Source organism: Parasteatoda tepidariorum, chromosome X1, assembly GCF_043381705.1.
Source record: "Parasteatoda tepidariorum isolate YZ-2023 chromosome X1, CAS_Ptep_4.0, whole genome shotgun sequence".
Taxonomy (NCBI): Eukaryota; Metazoa; Arthropoda; class Arachnida; order Araneae; family Theridiidae; genus Parasteatoda; species Parasteatoda tepidariorum.
In genome coordinates, this window is record NC_092214.1 from 26302885 (window position 1) to 26323157 (window position 20273).

The 20273-nt window shown below is 27.8% G+C and overlaps 1 protein-coding gene across 1 annotated transcript in view; it reads left to right on the forward strand.

Annotated features, from left to right (window-relative positions):
• Window positions 1-19642, forward strand: part of LOC107456721 (thyrotropin-releasing hormone-degrading ectoenzyme) — a 40439-nt gene extending 20797 nt beyond the window's left edge. The window contains exons 7-21 of the mRNA XM_016074666.4: window positions 966-1079; window positions 2202-2330; window positions 4722-4787; window positions 6466-6531; window positions 7566-7744; window positions 9722-9810; window positions 12656-12786; window positions 12886-12941; window positions 13066-13213; window positions 13960-14042; window positions 14203-14316; window positions 17193-17360; window positions 18078-18221; window positions 18319-18400; window positions 19224-19642. Coding sequence (XP_015930152.1) covers window positions 966-1079; window positions 2202-2330; window positions 4722-4787; window positions 6466-6531; window positions 7566-7744; window positions 9722-9810; window positions 12656-12786; window positions 12886-12941; window positions 13066-13213; window positions 13960-14042; window positions 14203-14316; window positions 17193-17360; window positions 18078-18221; window positions 18319-18400; window positions 19224-19394 — 1740 coding nt within the window. The 3' untranslated portion in view covers window positions 19395-19642. The remainder of the gene's footprint in view (window positions 1-965; window positions 1080-2201; window positions 2331-4721; window positions 4788-6465; window positions 6532-7565; window positions 7745-9721; window positions 9811-12655; window positions 12787-12885; window positions 12942-13065; window positions 13214-13959; window positions 14043-14202; window positions 14317-17192; window positions 17361-18077; window positions 18222-18318; window positions 18401-19223) is intronic.
• The last annotated feature ends 631 nt before the right edge of the window (window positions 19643-20273 follow it).

Genomic DNA, 20273 nt, shown 5'->3' on the forward strand with positions numbered 1-20273 from the left:
AAAAGTGTTTTGCTGAATATCGTACAATTTCTGAAAAGATGAAATTTTCAAGGAATGGTCTTAAATCTTTCGTCGCGTAGGACGAGATAACTCGTCTTCCATGAATATTTGCTGTGCTTTATTATTGTATTAATGAATATGGTTATTGATTGCAATTGATTATTATTTTTAAATTAAAATAAGCTAGTTTCAAAGGAATTTGCATTTTGTTTTAATTTTAGTTCTGTGTGGGAACTCTAAGCGCAGGGACAAAGGCGCATCATTGCCGTAATGAAAGTGTTATTTTTTTATTTCCATTATTAAATTAATATGCTTTATTGATTAACGCGACGAGTAATCTTAACTTTAATTTTATTATCAATCTTAAGGCCTTTTTTGCTTTTATACTAATAATGGAGAGAGTAGTGGATGGGGTTCTTAATAGTCAAAAAAATTATAGCAAAACGGATAATCCTCAGCGTAATCTCTGCATAATTTCGATTTTCTATGCATTTCCGTTAAAACTCAAAGAATAAAAATATGAATTAGTAATGCTTTTCAATTTAACGTTAAAATAATTTTAAATAGCTTATCGTTATTTAATCTTAATCACCTGAGATAGTAATATTTCCGTTAAAATTTACAATTTAAAAAAATTAACACTTAGATTTAGAGAAATATAGATTCGATTCTGCTCCTTTTAAGCAAAAATGTTCTGACTTTTCTGACGTTTTTAAATTTAGAGAGTCTAGTTTGAAATTTTATTAGCATGTTCTTTTGTGTTTTTTGTTATCCTTTTAAAAGCTCAGAACTTCTTGATAAATTTATTATAGGTACAGAGAGAATGGAAAGAGACCATAATTCATTAAAAAATAAATAAATAAATAAATAAATAAATAAATAAATAAATAAATAAATAAATAACGGTTAAATATTTTGTTTTTATTAAAAGCTAAAAAATATGAAAACATTTAATTTTGTTTCAGTGGTTTGGTAATCTTGTGACTCCTGCTTGGTGGGATAATTTATGGCTAAACGAAGGATTTGCTACTTACTATGAATATCTTGGCATCCAATCCTTTTTGTCTAAATGGAATATTGTAAGTAAAAAGTTTAATACCTCTTACTTTTTTCAATATTGCGTAATTTCGATTTTCTATGCATTTCCGTTAAAACTCAAAGAATAAAAATATGAATTTGTTATACTTTTCAATTTAACGTTAAAATAATTTTAAATAGCTTATCGTTATTTAATCCTAATCACCTGAGATAGTAATATTTCCGTTAAAATTTTAAATCACGATTAAGGAATCAAAGGATTAGGAATACAGGATCAGTATATAAATAAAACCTTATAAAAAATTATGTAAAAAATATCTCAGTCATTTTTTTTAATAATGATAGTTTAATTAAAATTTCTTATAAGGTGAATTAGTAAACAGTTAACCATAAAAAGTAAATAACTTATTCTATCGAATATTTTATTTCTTATTTTTCCGAATATTATATAACTTATAACTTATATATAACTTATTTGATCGAATATGAATATCATTTTTTATAGAATAACCAGATTTTCCAGTTATTAGAAAGATATTATATTCAACAGCTGATGGTTCTTGACCCTCAATGAATGGGGTGTAATTATAGCATTGCATTTTTAAATGGTTAATTGTGGGATCATCCACAAAATTACTTCAGTACAAAAATGTAAAGTGGTGTTTATTTATCGAGACTTTTGGAACCATACTCAAAAATTATTTGATTAAAGAAGTCAAATTTTAATTAAATATTGACATGAAGGAATATTAAATATTGATAATGGTTATTTCCTTAACACAACTGTAATTTAAAATTTTCTATATATTGATCTGAAACTATTATGAGTTATCCAGAGCTCCATTAATAAAAATATTTGGATACTGTTATGAACTAAGTAGATCTGAATTTAAAAACAATATTTTTAATATCCTCTGCGATAAAATTTGTCTTTATTACACTAAAAACTTTCTATTGGTTTAGTTCTTTTCGCTTACCCTTTTTAAAAGTAGTCTGGTTAAAGTACACTACTCCAAAAATGTCCTGACTATTCTGAAATTTTTTTTCCTGATTGTTATCCTGATTTACCCAACTTTAATTAAATATTCTATTTTTAACCTTTAGTTCTTTTTCTGAATACATCCAGATATAGTATATTTTTATCCGTGTCTTTTTCTTTCTAGATGCATCTATTTATTTCATCTGTCTATGAAGTGATGGAAACAGATAGCTTATTGACTACTCGAGCAATGGGTGCTCCTGTACATCCTGACCAAGTTCTGGAGTATTTTGACTCTATATCATATTTAAAGGTAAGGTCAATACCCTTAGACTTTTTTCTTTCAGATTTAAATATATATTTGTCTTACGTGGCACAAAAATCGCAGTTACTTCTCAATCAAAGTTAAAAGGGAACTTTACTTCCTTTACTCATAAGCTATTGTTGCTTTTTGGAAAGAGTAGATATGCTTCATACTAAGAGAAAAAAGGTGATTTTTAATTAGTAACCTATATGCATGAAGAAAATGAGTCTTTTTTTTAAATAAAAATATTTGAGGTAATAATTGCGTAGTTTATTCGGAGTAATAATTTTTAAAAAAAAAAATTTCTTTGGTCATAGGATATTTTAGAAGTCGAATGGTGGCAATACTAGGTGGTAACACTAGATTGTACTACAACGATTAGATTTGAGAAGATCGATTTAAATTTATGAAGTATAAACTAAAGTGAAGTGATTTAAATTTATGAAGTATAAAATTTCAGTGCGAAGAATAAAATTAATTTGTAAAAATATTGTTATTTGTTCTATTGTCAAATTGAATTTCAAACTCATTTTCTTTCTCTGTAGTTTTGTATGCTACTTGCTTAAAGAATTTTATCTTTCTTTGCCTTGGTTTTTTTTAATAAAAAAATTAATTTGAACGATTAGGTTTATTAAATTTCAATCGTATTTTAGAAGAATTCGCCATCTTATGGGAATCATTGTTTTTATTTATTTTTTATATGAATTCAGAATCTGTCTGAATTCATTTAAAAAATGATTATTTGGTTTAGAAACAGTGTTCAATTATTGGCCATGATTACCTAAGTAAGATAAGAATATATGGGGTAAGATGGCGAACGTAAGCTTCTTGAATTCAGTAAATAGTATGAAAACCAGAGTGCTTTTGCTTTGTTTTTAAGCGGTGAAACAATTTTATTTCCTTTTGAAAAATGGCAAAATATTCCTTCCTTCCCTCAAAAAAAAAAAAAAAAAAAACTATGTTTGTTATATTATCCAATACACTGTTAAAAATTCCGGATCAAAACACGATATAAAAGTACCTGCATTTTGAGTGCATCATCCATAAAATCCATTTTAACCTAAAATCCATTTTCGCTGTAAAATATTGTACTGTAATTTTTGCAGTAATATTCATTAAATGAGAGTGATTCAGAGGTTTTACGGTAATTATTACTGTAAAAATTACTGTAAAAATTACGGTATATCAGATATTTTTTGTTCTTCAACATGTTCCAGTAAATATAGAGTTTACGGTAAAAAGTGCTAATAACCTGAGTGCCGGTACTTTAATTGGGAATTTTTTACAGTGAAGGGGAGAGTAAGATGACTAAAGGTGAAGTTTAAGAACACTAATATATGAACAATTAAATCAAGTTAAAGAGGTTTATTTTCAAACAATTTCTCATTCGTACTTAGTGAAAAAGACACAGACAACATTAAAAATATTATGTCATAATAAAAAATGAAAGAAATACGTAAAGAATTATGGATAAAAAATAAGAAAAACCATAGGTAATGAAGTTTATACTTAAAGTTTCCATGGTCCATGTTTTAATTCATTGTCATCACAGCAGAAACAGTGAATATGTGTCTAAGATTTTCACTTGAAACATTGATTAAAAGATATAACGGTTATTTAGGATTTATACGAACTCCTCGCCCATTTTCCCCACATCACTATTTTTGGATCTAGACTAGCATATCGGTATCCAAACTCATCGTAACAGCATAGCAAAAAATTCTGGATCAAATAGTGGTAAAATTTTACGAAAGAGAAAAAGTTGCTATATCGTAATTTTAACAGTAATATTAATTGTAAAATCACTGAATCACATTATTTAAATAATCATTGCTGCAAAATATACGGTATAAAAATTTACGGTGAAAAGAGATTTTGCGGTAAAATTAATTTTACAGATTCTGCACCCATGGTGTCCGTATTTTTTACCTTAATTTGATCAGGAATTTTTTACAACGCTCACACACGGTTTTTAAAGTTACGAATTGTAGTTCGAGAACATTTTACAGAGGAGAAAAAAAAACTACGGTTGACAGGTAGTTTCTTGTGCTGTGAAATCCAAATATTACAAACACAAAATAAAGAATTTGTATCCAAATTTTTGCATTTCAATCTCCATTGCTCGCAAATTGATATCAACTTATAATACTTTTAGTGATCTTCATAACCCAATATTTACAGGACAGATCCTGGAAATACCCTGGATAGATGCTGCTATCTATACTGCTAATACCCAATTTTTCATTTTACTCCACTTTCTCATATTTAATGTTAAACTTAGTATTCATTTTATACTTCTGTCACATAATGTTTATTAATATTTACAATTACATCAACTGTTTCTTTCAATTTATAAAATATGTTTTTCTGAAAAACTGTATTATATTTATTAATATGTAGGGTGGTGCCATTGTGAGAATGTTGCAACATTTTATTGGAGAAGATGGTTTTAAAAGAGGCATAAAGGTAAGCTTTAAATCAACGTTCTTAATAGATTTATTTGAAACTGATTTTTGATCATAAAAATCACAAGATTTGAAATAAATTATAAAAAGAAAAATTACGTCCTTCAATATTTAAATCTGTGTCTAAGCAGCTTCCCCCCCCCAAATATCTACAAAAAGAACGATGAATTAGATTTATTTAAAGGCATTCTCCATCTTGGATATTTAAAAAGGCGAAAAAGATCTTAAGAGTTTTATACGGATCAAGTAATGGGAGTGTTCGAACTCCGCCGGCCGAAGATTCCCCGTGTAGTAAATGGTGACTAATGCACATTAAATCTGTCGAGTCGCAAAGTCCTCCATGTTCCCATAACAAATCAATACCTCTGCGGGTACAGGATTGCAGATCGATCGTTCTCTGATTCAGGTCAAAATTACGATCTGTGGATGACTGAATGGATGTATGAATGGATCCGCCCTATAAACGGGTGAGACGAATGGTGTGGCAGAAGTCGAATTTTTGGCCATAGAAGGCGCTACTGGAAAAACAAGAACAATCGCTTCCCTCTACCTAAACTGGCATACGTCAACAACAACAACAGTAATGGGAGTGCAACATTTAATGGCTGAAATAAACTTAAAAATGATTTTGTTCTGCGACAAAACTCGACTTAAACCATTAATGCTAAAATTATATTTAAAAAAAAAAACTTGTATGTTAATGTTAAGTATTGCGAAACCATCTGAAAAATTTCAGTATAAGTTCTGGTCTGAAAACTTTATAATTTATTTAAGAAATTAGAAACTTTGTAAATTTTTGAGACGCTCTGCAAAGTATCAAAATTTCTGTACAAATTAAGAAAGTTTAACACAACTTGCTTTAACTAAAAATCGATTTTAATATAAATTAAGCAATTAAAATTTCATTAAACAATATTAAGAATTTTTTTTCTTCTACACTTCAAGAAACTCCTTTTTATGAGATTTGAAAACAAAATGGAGCTATTATCAAAATGAGTCTTGATAACTTCTGGTCCTAATAAAATTTAAAAAATATAAATATTCAAAAGTGAGTTGGGTTGAAAAAAGTAATGTGCGAGCTTTGTTGCATTTTTAGAATTGATTAAAGAGACACCATAGACAATCATGAGTAAGCCTGATACATTATACGTTTACTTTAAAGGCATTTTCTAAAAATTGGGATTTTCTAACTTTTTTTTGAATTATTCTATTTAAAATAGCTTTTTTTAATTAAAATATTTTAGAATAGTTTGTCCCAATTGGCCTATGATGAGGTCAAAGGGAAGTTCGTAGATTATTTATACTTTGCTTTCATCAATGATTAAAAGGATTTGTCATGGAAAAAAATCCTAATCTCAAGATGTTAACTAAAAGTATAATTATTGTAAGGCCCCATTTTTTAATTTAAGTATAGTTAATGCTTACAATTTCACCATGAAGCAAAATTTTTAAATTTTATACCTCTTTCTAAAAAGTGTGTTATAATTTTATAGTTGAATTTGTTTTCGAATGTTATTAATTACTCATGTTGGTTAGAATCATGTTATGAATGAATAATGTTATGAATGAAATATGTTATAAATGGATTATGCATAAATATTGAATGAATCATGTTATGAATCATATTTTGAGTGTTATTAATTTGAGTATAATTTAAAATATGCATTTTTGTTCCATAGAATTATCTTTCGAAATATTCATACAAAAGCTCCAACGAAAATAACTTGTGGCAGAACTTGAATCTTGTAAGTAGTGCATGATTATCTTGAATATTAGTTTGACACAAAATTAACAATCAGAATCAAATTATGCTAAAAAATGTACCACATCAAGATTGTCAAATTGGGCTGAAGACATAATTTATATCTTAAAATGTAGGGTGTGCGCTCATGCTCACTTTTTAGAAAACATGTTATACTTGATTTAACACGTTAAATGAATTTTGCAGTTTAATATAGTGGATATATTCTATCATTAGTACAACTTTTAGTTTAAAATAAATGCTATTAAGTAATATATTATATATTTCCATTAAAAATACATTACGGTATACATAAGTATTTAAATTTCACAAAATTAATACAAAATATAATATAGTAGCAAAATCTTTTTCTTTAAAAAAAGCATGTTGTTTTAATTGGAACATCAGCGCTTAATAAGTTCATTGAGTAAAAGGTCACTGACAATGCAGAATTGTATCTTTCAAAATAAAAAACAGTGTAATTAAAAAAAGACTTTTTGTTAAAAAGCTTTTCAAATAATTATCTTTTCAAACAAACAACTGATCAAAAAGGAAAGAATAAAAGTTTTTCTTGAAGTTTTATTTTTTTGGAATTTTAAACATTTCTTTAAAGTAAATATTTATAGAAACATTTTTTAATCAATTTATTCAAAGTTCTATTTCTCATAATTTTTCATAAAGCATAAAGTATGTTTTCATGAAAAGTTCGGAAATTCTTTTCCAAACTTTTACTAAGCTACAAAAAGAATCATAAGATATTCATGACTTAACCTAAAAATTTTTACATCTCATATTTTATCTAATTTTTTACAAAAAAAAAATGTGGTGATTATTACATTAAAAGTATTTATTTAGCTATTTGTGACCCCCCTTAATATTTTTTACTACTCATACTTGATCTAATCTCTCTCTAACAAAATGTTTGGCATAATTTTCTGTATAGAAAAAAATTTAAATATCAAATTTACATCAATCACATCAAATTTAAATACATATTTCACATAGCAATTTTTAAAAATTTTACTTAATACTTTGCAGTGGAACAGAAATAAATATGGCATAAGACAAATAATGACTACATGGACTAATCAATCTGGCTATCCTGTTATTAATATAATAAGGAATTATGAAAACAAATCAGCAGTTATAACTCAAGAGCCATTTAGTTTAGAATATGAAGAAGATGATGACGAAAGAGCCGAAAAGAAGAATAGCAGGTAATTTTATTTTTGATTTAAAAAAAAAAAAAAAAAAAAAAAAAAAAAAAAAAAAAAANAAAAAAAAAAAAAAAAAAAAAAAAAAAAAAAACAGATTATTAACAGCCTTTTTCGTCTGAAATATCTGTTAATAGAAGTCTATTTCGAATTAATAATTTCTTTAAATTCATTTTATTCTTTATTCGATTTATTTATTGCGTATTATATACTTAGATGATACTAAATCACTGTCAAGCCTCACATACTTAAAAAAATAGAAACAGAACAAATATTGTTGATTCATAAGCGAGGCGTATAGTGTGATTTTATTAAAGTGATTTGGGCAAATGAGTATAAGTATGATGGATCTTAGCGGCCCTAATATTTTTTAATGCACGTCACGATACATTATGTTTACGAGCTCTTGTTTTGATGTAAGCGCGCATGTCCACGTCATGTTGACGTGGTCATGCGCGCATGTTAATATTATTGCGTATGCGCTATCTACCATTCTTTTAATACTTTCAGCAGCATTGATGGTGGCCATATTTAGGGTTTGAATTATTTTTGAAGTATAATCAACTAATACTGCTTTTTAAGAATCTAAAAACGGTAAAAAAAATAGCCAGTCGTTCATAGACTGACGTCAACATTTGTAACGAATCAATATGCCTCAAAAGTTTTTAAATTAAAAAAAATATAATGTTATAATTTAAATGTTGATTTTTGAAATAAAATTTTAAAAATTCTCTGTAAAAAATTCGAATCGAAAATTCAAAATCCGGATTCGAGGTTTATAATAATGAATCCGTATCTATCCTCATGCTTAATTTTTCATCTGAAAGTGCCATTATTTGTCGAATGAACACATACATGTATTTTTTTAAAAAATTTTATGATTGATATAAGAGCTACAACACAAAATGTTACACAAAAGTTTCAAAATGTTACATAACTCTATCAAATAATTAGACTAGGCAACAAAAAGAATGATTCACTAATACGATGAAGTAATCGTATCATACGATACTATGATACGATTACTTCACTAATACGAAAACAACTAAAATAGTGATTCACTAATACGATAACTAATACGAACTAGTTAAAAACTAGTTTTGTTTCTTGGACTCGAATTTTTAACTAATAGCTGTTCAAAATAAGTTTTTAAAATATATTTTTAATTATTAATTTGAATATTTTTGTAATAATTTTTAATGAAAATAAAATATATCTTGAAATGGTTTCTGATGTTTATTTTGATTTGTACTCCAAAGAACAAATATTATCTTTGCTACAGAATCAAGTACTTTTACGACCGCAAACAATCGAGCCAATAGGTTCAGATAACTAGTGTTGAAACACATAATGAAGAGAAAATAACAGAAAAACTGTTATTCTGTTATTTTTTCTTCTTTGTGTATCCGAGCATTGATGCCTACTCGTTACAGTAGGTATTAATGCTTAAATTCATTTTGAAGTATCGAAACAATAGTCTGTCTTTGTTAGATACGTTATTTGTGCCCTTATGTTTTGTTGCTTTAGTCAATAACGTAGTTTAAAAATTCTTCGGAAAACCCGATAGTGAGCAACATTTAGTACCAGAAGATACTTTTGTTTCAACCTAATAATTGAAGTGCTGGATGCAATAACAAAGTAAGACCCTTTTCCTTATTTTATTACATATTTGACAATGGACAATATTGATGCTTTGATTAGGTCAAGAATCGGCCAAAAATATTTAGTTAGTTTTTTCCTAAGGTAAATAGTGTTAGGGAGTTGACCTAATGATTTTTTAAATTTCATTTAACTCATATCAACAATTTTGACTTACCTTGTAATTGCACTGATCCTTTCAATTGTTTTATTAAGTTCATATTGTAAATTGATTTAACTAAATATGATTTCTTATTTTATTTTTTATGAGATGCATTTATAATAAGTAAACTAAATATTTTAGTTAAAACTGTACTATAGTGTAGTATTTTAAACATTTAGCAGCCTTTGGACTGTGCCTTTAACATTTACCAATGGAATTGAACTAGATTGGTCAACTGGGACAGACATGTGGTTGAATAAGATATCAGGTAAATGTATAGTTATCAAAAATAATAAGAAAAAAGAAACAAAAATCACCAAGAATAACTTTTGATCTTATGATGGGAATATCATTTACTAAAATGCAATGTTAACGAATCGAAGGTCACAAATAAAATATGCCAATTAATTGCTTCTGTCTACTACAATGCGATTTAAGAAAAAAAAATCATAACTTCTCTGAAGAAACATATCTTATGTTTTTTGATAGTTTTAGATTTTGGAGCATCGAAATATGAGGCTAGTTGCAAATTTTAAAATAAACTTCGAAAGATTTTGTTATGAGAGTGATCTGATGTTTTAGCCCTTTAATGTTACTTTTAATGTCAGCATTTTTTAACACATCTCTGGAATTACGAAATTTAGCCAACTCTTGCTTATTCAAACATTTTAAATTAATTATTATTTATCATTTTTAATCATTTTATCTATTGATAATTGGAAGGATTGCTAACTGCAAAGCATAAAACTCACATAATATTTATTAAAGCAATTTTAAATGACAACAATATGAAAGTTGAACGGAACAGGTTGAATATTTTGGGAAAAACAAAAAATTTAAAATTATTAAATCTAATTTTTGCATACATTATAGATTTTGTTATTTGAAAAATAAATTTAGAGGTTGCTAAGTTTTTATGCCTTAAAATTCAATGATCATTATTGAATTAAATATTCATTATTGAATTTAAAAAAAATTCAAACTTATTTTTAATTTTATTAAACATTATGTATAAAATAATGTTTAGCTAAACTAGTTTTGAAAAAGGTATAATAATTATCCAATTTGATCAATTTGTCAAAAATATTGTAAAAATTCATGAAGCACTTTAAAAAAGACAACTATAGGTGCTCTTCGTTAAATTATTTGGATCATACTTTGTTCATAGCTAACCCATATATCTTAAGAAAATTTCTTAATCTTGCTTATTATCCGCACTAGTTAATTGGGATATTTATTATTTATTTTTTAAATTATTAAGACTGCATTTTATTAGCTAAATTTCTCTCATTATATCAAAAGCTATTCTTCGTACACGTATTTCTGTTTTTTTTCTTCATACTTTTCATTGTATGTAAAATACTTGCTAAATCACCTTCTTAATTTTTAGTAACTTTTTTTTGCAGTGTTTTTTTCAAAGCATTTTAAGCAACAATTATCCATTGATAAAACTCAAATGGCTCCAATCTTTGTTTTTAAAATCTAATATACCTATGTGTATTTTATTTCCTTTAACATGAAAAATATAAATATAGTATTCAGTGATATTAAAGTACATAAAGCAATTTAGAAAATGAATTGCTTTAAGTGATATTAAACAATTTACATTTTGTATACTTCTTGTTCTGGTACGCATTCTAAAATATGAATTTTTGAAATTTTTGGTTAGTCTGTGAAGTTTTTAATTGCTATAATGGCCAGTTTTTTTATATAAAAACATTTCTTAATTTAAGTTTTAACGGAAAAATTCATAATTTCTGATCTTTTCAAGAAGTAAATGATTCAAACGAAACTTTTTTTTTGCAAATCGACTTACTAGAGCTTCGTAGAAACTGACCTCCTACTATTTTTGCAATATTTTATAAATATATTATTTTTAATACTATTTTTTATATTTAAACACAGGTTGTTCCATAATGACAACTCTTGATTTATGTTTTTAGAATCATTGTTAAAAATGAAGTTAAAGAAGTAAACAAACTTAGGGACTAAAACTAATATTTAAGAAAAGAAAATATAAGAACATTATTGAAATCGAACCAATAACAAGCGAGAAAAGGCTGGACTGAAAGCACTGAAAACTGTTTGATTGTTGAAATCCGAATCTTTCGAAAAAAAAGTTGTTTATTCATAGAAATTACGTTTTTGTTTGATTTCGAAACTTAAAATAACGTCTGCATTAATTAATTAGCATATTTGAGGTTACCTCCTCAAACTATTAAGATTGAGCTCTAGAACGTGGAGATTTGATAGTTACATCAAAAGTTATTCAGGTTGGTTCGTGTTTTCTTTGGGCACTATACATAAATTTTTGGAATATACATACAAACATATATTTTTGTTTAATACATATGTTTTTACATTTCAGTTAGATATACACTTACATATGTTGTATGTAAATATGTACAAAAAGTATCATTATACAGTAAGCTCATTACTTAACATTGTAAAAGTGCATTTTGAGCTGTCCTCATTTTCCTAAACACTCATTTCGAGCTTTGTTTATTTTCGTAAACTAGCATTTCGTGCTAGATCTTGATTTAAAAGATCACCGGCGATTTTCTTTTGCAATCGATTTCATTCAACTTATTGCATAGCTATTCTTCTTAAACTCATATATATTCTTACTAATTTGCTGTGAAAGTTAAATCAAATTATGAAATAATTTCTTTTAAATTTCTCGGGATTTTTCTGAATACCGAATACGTAATCGGTATTATTTACTCTAGTTAAGCTAAAACTCTTCTAGTTGCGCACACATCTTGATATACTTTTTTCCGAAAACTTTTGGTTTTAATTTTTGAAATTGTCTTTTCCAAAAACTTAAATCTAGTTATTATTTCTGAAATTAAAGTAGAACAAAAATTGCTTACACGTTGGGAAAAAATGGATCTTGATATTTTTGACGTTGTTTATTATAATTCTTAAATAATTTTGAATTCATTTTTGAAAATGTAATCGAGACTGGTTCATATTTTTGAGTAATAACTTTGTTATAAGGAAACACGCCTCGAAAACTTTTTATTTAATCAAAAGTTCTGTTATTTTCTAAATAGAAACATGTATTCTGAATATTTTAATTGATTCTTTAAATCAAATTTGAATTGTTTTAGGTGAGTACTCAGATTTTCCTGATAATGATACTTGGATCATTGCTAATTTGCAACAAGTTGGATTCTACCGTGTCAATTACGATGATTCGAATTGGGAATTGTTGCTTCAGCAACTTCTTGAAAACCATACGGTAAAGAAATTCGTTATGGTTTAAACCAGAAATATTGCTTTTCACTAAAAACTTAAATTAATAACTTATTAACCATAACTTAATTTTTTCTTCATATAGGATATACACGTCATCAATAGAGCGCAATTGCTGAACGATGCTTTGAATTTAGCTAGGTAATTTCTTTTTACTTTGGCATTAAATTATATTTAAATTTTATTTTTTTATCAGTTTAAAAAACAGTATTAAAAATATTTAAGAATTTGATTAACTTTGTTCAAAATTATATTTGTTTTGTAGATCTGACAGAATTGAATACTCATTGGCTCTGAATATGACTAAATATCTATATTTAGAAGAGGAGTTCTTACCATGGCAAGCAGCTTTCTCTGCTTTTAATTACCTTGATCTTATGTTGGCTAAAACTCCCGGTCATGAAGCTTGGAAGGTATCTTTCTTTTGAAGTATTTTCTTTTAAAAATAGTTGTTTTCTTATTCAAATAGGTTTTTACTGTGTCAGATATGAGTTTCCAGTTTTTAATATCTCTAAAACTTCAAAATCAATTCTGTGTTCCGTAATCTTGCAATGGCAGTAAATGAATATTTTCTTAGCACTGTACTTAATCATTTGGACTTTTTTGTGCGCGAAAAAAAGTTTATCTATTTACTAATTATTTTATTTGTATTCATCAAATGTTTTAGAATATACAATTGAAGAATTTAAGGTTAAAAGCTAATAAGGGTTATTTTTCATTTTAAAAACATGGTATGGTCAATGATATATATAGTACTTAATGCTCTTTTTTGCCGGGTAATAATACAAGACGGTTTTAAGTGGTGTGTGTTCTGTAATACGGTTCCTGTTATTATTATATTTCCTAAAGCTTATGTTTCTAAATTCATTAAAATGTATTTAGAATTTTTTTCATTAAGCTCTTTAATTGTTGGATTTTTTTTTGAAATCTCACACTGTTTCAGAATTCGTCAGATTTTTGTCATTTAGCATTATGTGTCTATATTTATGAATTTTTTTAACTAATTATAATAAACAAAAATTTTCAATCAGAAATTTTTAGTCATTTTTCTATTGCACGATTTTTAAAATATTAGCGGCTTGGTTGATTGTGTTATGTAATCATATCTAATATCTTAATATATATAATCTAACGTAGTAAAAATGACAAACATTTTTAGGTTTACCTTTTGACATTAATGACGCCAATTTACAAAGAATTTGGTTGGAATTCGAAAATCGATGAAGATGATATACTTGCAAGGTATGGAAAATTTTTTTAAATAACTTAGTTCCATGTATGTAAAAGTTTATACCTTATTTAAAAGTAATAAAAAAGGAAATCATAGTTATCATTATACGATTTTTTATGAATAAATTAATGATTTTTTTATGTTTAAGTTAACTAAAAAATATTATTTTAGGTTCTTAAGGAAAAAAATTCTAAAATGGAATTGTGAATATGAAAATGAGGATTGTATTAAAGCAGCTTTAACTTTGTTTCGTCAATGGAAAAATGGATCCACGGAAAATGAAACGTAAGTAAAATTTACCTCTCTCTAAGTGACTTAATTAGTAATCATTTTAACGTTAGTTTTTACAGTCCCTTTTATAGAGGCTGTTCTAAAAATACAGAATGAGACAAAAAGTTTTTTTTTTCATTGTAAATTTAACATAATAATTCATAAGTCGTCAGAGTGCATTTTAATTTAGACATAAGCTCAAAATGTGTATCTTTAAAAAGGGACATAATTTGAAATGCGTGCTTGGAAAAACAGGTATAACTTAAAATGCGCGTTTGAAATAATGAGCGTAGCATAAAACGCCTTTTTTCAGTTTGAGGAACAAGAAACACAATTTTTTTACTCCTCCATTTCACTTAAAGCTGAAAAAACCCACTACATTTAAATAGCAGTGGTGGCTAAGGAGCGTTAGCCTTTCAATGAGGTGAACCGATTACGAATCCCAGCGACGGCTGGTCGATATGAATTCCTCACACCGATCACAGTTCAGCCGTTTGCGCATACAAAAATCATCAATTGTAGACAGATCATGGGGTAGAACCCCCTTGCCGTCAGGCTAACCGTGCAAGGTTTTCGTGTTTTTCCTCTCCATGTAACGCAAATGCGGGTTAGTTCCATCAAAGGGTCCTCCAGGATGGCAAATTTCTCCCAATATTTGATCAGATGTTCTCTTGTCTTCTAGCTCACAAGGCTACGAAATTGAACATTAGTAGTCGTGAACTGAGAAATTAGGTCGTCTTTTTAACGACGGTTATAAAATGAAAAACTATTATTAAACACTACGATTGATTCCCTATTTAATTCTTTCGAAGCACAATGATCATAACAATATATTAAAACACGGAATCTAATTCTATGTCCATTTTCTTAAATAGGCATTGCGAATAATGTCAATTTTTTTCTAACAGGCATTTCAAGCTAAGTCTAATTTTTCGAATGTGTATTTTTTCAAAAGCATAAATCAAGACATATCTATTTTCTTAAACGCACATTTTGAGCTATATCCATGTTTCGAATGCTCATTTCAAGATATGTTTTACGCACTTTCAGCGATCTACACATTTAACAGCATCCTAATCCTTAAAATATTATCAATTGCAATGATTACTAAATTAGCAATTCAAAAATAGATTTTCGAAATACCAAGAGGAATAGTGTTGCGTTTGTTTATTTATTTATTTATTATTTTTATTTAGCAAATATTTTAGTAAATAGGGGAGAGTTTTGCACCTTGGACAAGCGTGACTATTTGCACCACCTAGGGAAGGAATTTTATAAATATTAAGTGTAGCTTATACCTGTAACAACAAGTACTACACTGTAAAAAGTTCAGAAACAAATTGCGGTAAAAAAGTACCAGCATTCAAGATACCAGTACTTTTTATTCTAAAATTCAATTTTACTGTAAAATTTTACGGTACAAAAATTGTAATTCTTACAATAATATTTCGACCAGAATCACTATAATTAAACAAATACTGTAAAAAATGGTATAAAATTTTACGGTAGAAATGGATTTTACGGTTAAATCTATTTTACAGTAAAATAAAACTTACGATGATGCATCCAGAGTGCCAGAAATTTTACCGTAATTTGATCCGGAATTTTAAACAGTGTATCGGCTGCTTTGATGAGAATTTTAGATTTTCTAGGAATTTGTGCTTGAGAACTTTTTTTTTTGATTTTTAAGTTACTGATTAACTTTTTTCAAAATGGTTTGGTTTGAGCCGCAATGACTCAGGGGATAGAGCGTTCGCCTTCCAATGCGGCGAACCGTGTTTGAATCCCAGTCGATGCGAATTCCGCTTCCGGCCTGTACCGACCACAGTACTGACGGTAAATATCCTCAGTGGTAGACGGATCTTGGATTAGAGTCCCCTTGCCGTCAGACTAACCGTGGAAGGTTCTCGTGGTCTTCCTCTCCATGTAACGCAAATGCGGGTTAGCTCCATCAAAAAGTCCTCCACGAAGGCAAATTTCTCCCAATTCTCGATCCTGGAGTTCCCTTGTCTTCTGGATTGGGTTCAAAATTACAAGGCTACGGAGTTGAACATTAGTGGTCGTGAACCCATAAAGTTGGGTCAGCTGTTCAACGACGGTTATAAAATAGAATAAAATGGCTTGGTTTGAAAAAATAAACCCAGTATAACTTACATTTGAAAATCAAACTGAAGTAGATAAGTACCAATAAATCATTCTTTTTTAAATAAAATACTATAAAATATTATTTTTTTCCAAAAAAAAAAAATAATTAAAAAAAAATTTTGTTAGATGCATAACAAAAAAAAAAAAAAAAAAAAAAAAAAAAAAAAAAAAAAAAAAAAAAAAAAAAANAAAAAAAAAAACGTAAAGAAATATGCTTATTGTACTTTGGCTCAGCTTCTCTATTGCGTCTTCGACTCGACCAAAGTATGAGCAACAGGTACATTTAACACAAATATATTTCCTTTGAACTTAATTACCACAATAAGTAAAAAAATTATGCTATAAGTAAACGTATAATTTTATGAAATACTCCTTTAAAATATTCTATACTTAAAATGAGTAATATTCGAAGAGAAATATCTCACGATTTCAGATACAACATGAATTTGCTAAAAAAAAAAAGTAACACGTAAAAAAGTACTAAAAGGTCCCAGCTGTAGTGTTTTGTACAAAGTGGCATCATATCGTCAGGTAGGCTTCACTGCAATTTAAAAGGTGTTTTATTTGCAATAAATCAGTTCAATTGTATTATAATTTGCATAGTTTTGTATGTTTTTCGTTTTAAAAGGATTTTGAAGATCAATCTTGTTGTCTAATTTTTTACAGTGTGGGAGCAAGCTAGTGGAGGGATATTTTTATAAAATCCTTTACCAATGAGTTTTTCAATTATTTTGAATTCTTTTCAGAATTTCAGCAGATGTCAGGGAAGTTGTATTGTGCACTGGAATCGCTAAAGGAAATACTGACGATTGGGAATTCATGTGGAAACACTATCAAGACGAAAATTTCAAACCGGAAAAGAACATATTGCTAAAATCGCTAGCCTGCACTAGAGAAACGAGACTTTTGAGAAAGTATGAACTATTTTAAGATTTAATTACTTTATTCATTTACTAAAATAAGTATTAGGGGGAAAAGTGTACCAATAAAACCTATGCCATTTCATGAAATCACCAACTTTAATTTTTTTTTAATTAACAAACATTAATATTTATAAAACTTAAAATATTTTCCATTCATATAATTCAGAGAGAAGATTAGTATAAAAAAGTCAGTTATTTTACCATCTTTTATATTAATTACTTTATCCATTTACTAAAATAAGTATTAGCGTGAAAGGAATACTATTAAAACCAATGCCTTTTCATGGAATCACCAACTTTATTTTTTTCTTAGTTAACAAACATTATTATCTATAATACTTAATCACTTTTATTCCAAATCAACAAAATACTACGATAAGAGTATTATTGGATTATGAATAATAAAACAGACGCAGCCCTTATTTTTAGTTCAACTTTTGATGGCTTGTCCCACTTGGAATGTTAAACGTGAGTAAAATATTAATGCTAAGTTAAAAAACATTAACTTTCCATTTTTATTTTTAAATAAGCTATGCACAATCAAAAGCAAAAATTAAAATTTATTTAATTGCTTAGTTCGTATATTAAATTCAATGAATTAACAAACATATCAATCCATTTAAAAATAATTTTTAATTTATGATTGCAAAGCGAAACTCCGTAAATTCAATCTAATATTAATTAAAATTTTAATATTAATTATTTCAGGCTTCTTAAAAGAGCGATGAATTCTGAATCAGGTATACCTTTGCAAGATGGAAGTGATGTATTCATTTATATAGCTGAAAACTTTTATGGCAGAGATATTGTTTATGATTTTTTCAAAAATCATATGGATGAAATATCATTCAGGTAAATCATCCACTTTTCTAAATTTTATTTTACCTTACTCATCTATTAACTTTCTAAAAACGTAATTTTAATATATTTTATTAAATACTACTTGCAGGTTCGGTTCCTTTGCTTTTGCCGGTGGCAATATTGTAGATCGAGTAACAGCATCTTTAAATAGTGAAAATGAAATAGAAGAAGTAAGTATTTCAACAATGCAACTAAATTTTCATTAGCTATTTTTTATTTTTATAACTGTCATATAACAGCTGACCAATTTTGAGTTTACCACTACTAATGTTCCGCTCCATAGCCTTGTAATTTTGAACCCTATCCAGAAGACAAGGGAACTTCTGGATCAGGTATTGAGAGAAATTCTCTTTTTTGGAGGACTTTTTCGATGGAACTAACCAGTATTTGCGTTACATGGTTAGGAAAACTTCGAAAATCTCCCATGGTTAGCCTGATGGCAAGGAGACCTTTACTTATGATCTTTCTGCCACTGACGCTAGAACTGTGGTCGGTGCGAGCCACGCGCGGAATTCATATCGACTAGCCATAGCTGAGATTCGTACCCGGGTCATCTCATAGAAAGGCTCTATCCCTTGAGTATTTTTGTTGTTCGGAGAATCACTCAGTTTAGTTTTCATAGTTTTAGATTTATTACAATTATGTTCAGTGTTCCGTCAACGCCGCTCTTAATATGTATTTTTAGAATTCTATCAGCGATGAAAAGAGTGAAAGTATTTCTGATAATCTTTTTTCACCTTCTCTCTGTTCATTTCGCAAAACAAATCTGTCTTGTTATTCCTCTCTCTCTTGCCTTCCTAAACTGTTTCTTGCTTTCTTTCTTTCTTCTTTTTTTTGTTGCTCTTAGTTAAATAATAGTTTGTGATCCCTATACTTTTTGTTTTCATTTTTGATAGGTATTCTAAAAATGCAATTTTATGAGTGATTTTTACGGAACACGCTGTCTAAAAACTACAAATGTTCATGTAAATATTATTTATACTTTCTTTTTAGCTTCAAAGTATCTTAAAAGGAAGATATTCATCTTTACAAGGAATTCGTCACGCTTTGAGTAAAGCTCTTCATAGATCAAAAAATAACGCAAACTGGATGAAAGAGAAATATAATGATATTTATACATGGTTACAAGATAACTCTATTCAGGAGACTTATATATCTATATGAATAAGAACTGCGTTCTTCTAATAACATAAGTAACTTTTTTTCTCTGCATATAATTTATTCTTCATTTTGTTTGTCATTATTTCTGTGATTTTTGTGCATTTGCCAAAAGAATTGCAATGAACTGTTGAAAGTTTAAAAAAGAAATGGCTTAAAAAGCAAAAGGTTTTTCGAGGCGTTTTTTAATAATGAAACGAAAATAATGTTTGTGCTGTTTAAATTGTTGAAATATAATTTCTTCTTTATTATAATCAGTTTCAAATATGTGTTTTTCTTTTTGTTTATTAGCAAGATAACATATTTTGTGTTTTAAAATGAACTATGTATGCTTTTGAAATTATCGAAAATGAAGTATATAGCTTAATTTTGCCTGGATGAAAGTATTTGCTTGGTTCAACGGCAGACAACACAGTTTCTTTTCCCATCTCCCCTCCTTCCCCTCTCTCTTTATATACAGGGTGCTCCAATTAAATATAGCCACCTTGATTTTGTGCAATAACTAGACGCAAAGAAAACCAATGAGAACCAATTATATTTCTAAATACATATCTAAACTCTATATCTAAACACATATTTACAAGGAATAACTCACTCCCTGCTCCATCTGAAAAGAAAAAAAACATTGAATAAGTATAAAATGAGGAAAAAATGTCGAAATATTGCTACTTCTGATTATGTCTAAAATATCGGCTATATTTCATATGACGTAATATATGTGATGTTGCACACCATTTACTCATCCTAGAAGGAAAATAGCATTAATATTATGTCATCATATAGCAATTTCTTTTCCATTATACAGCTAGGTGAAGGTTCACTAATGGTATGGGAAAGACTCAGCCTTGGTGATAAACTTAACCTAATCCCTCCCACAGGCTGAAT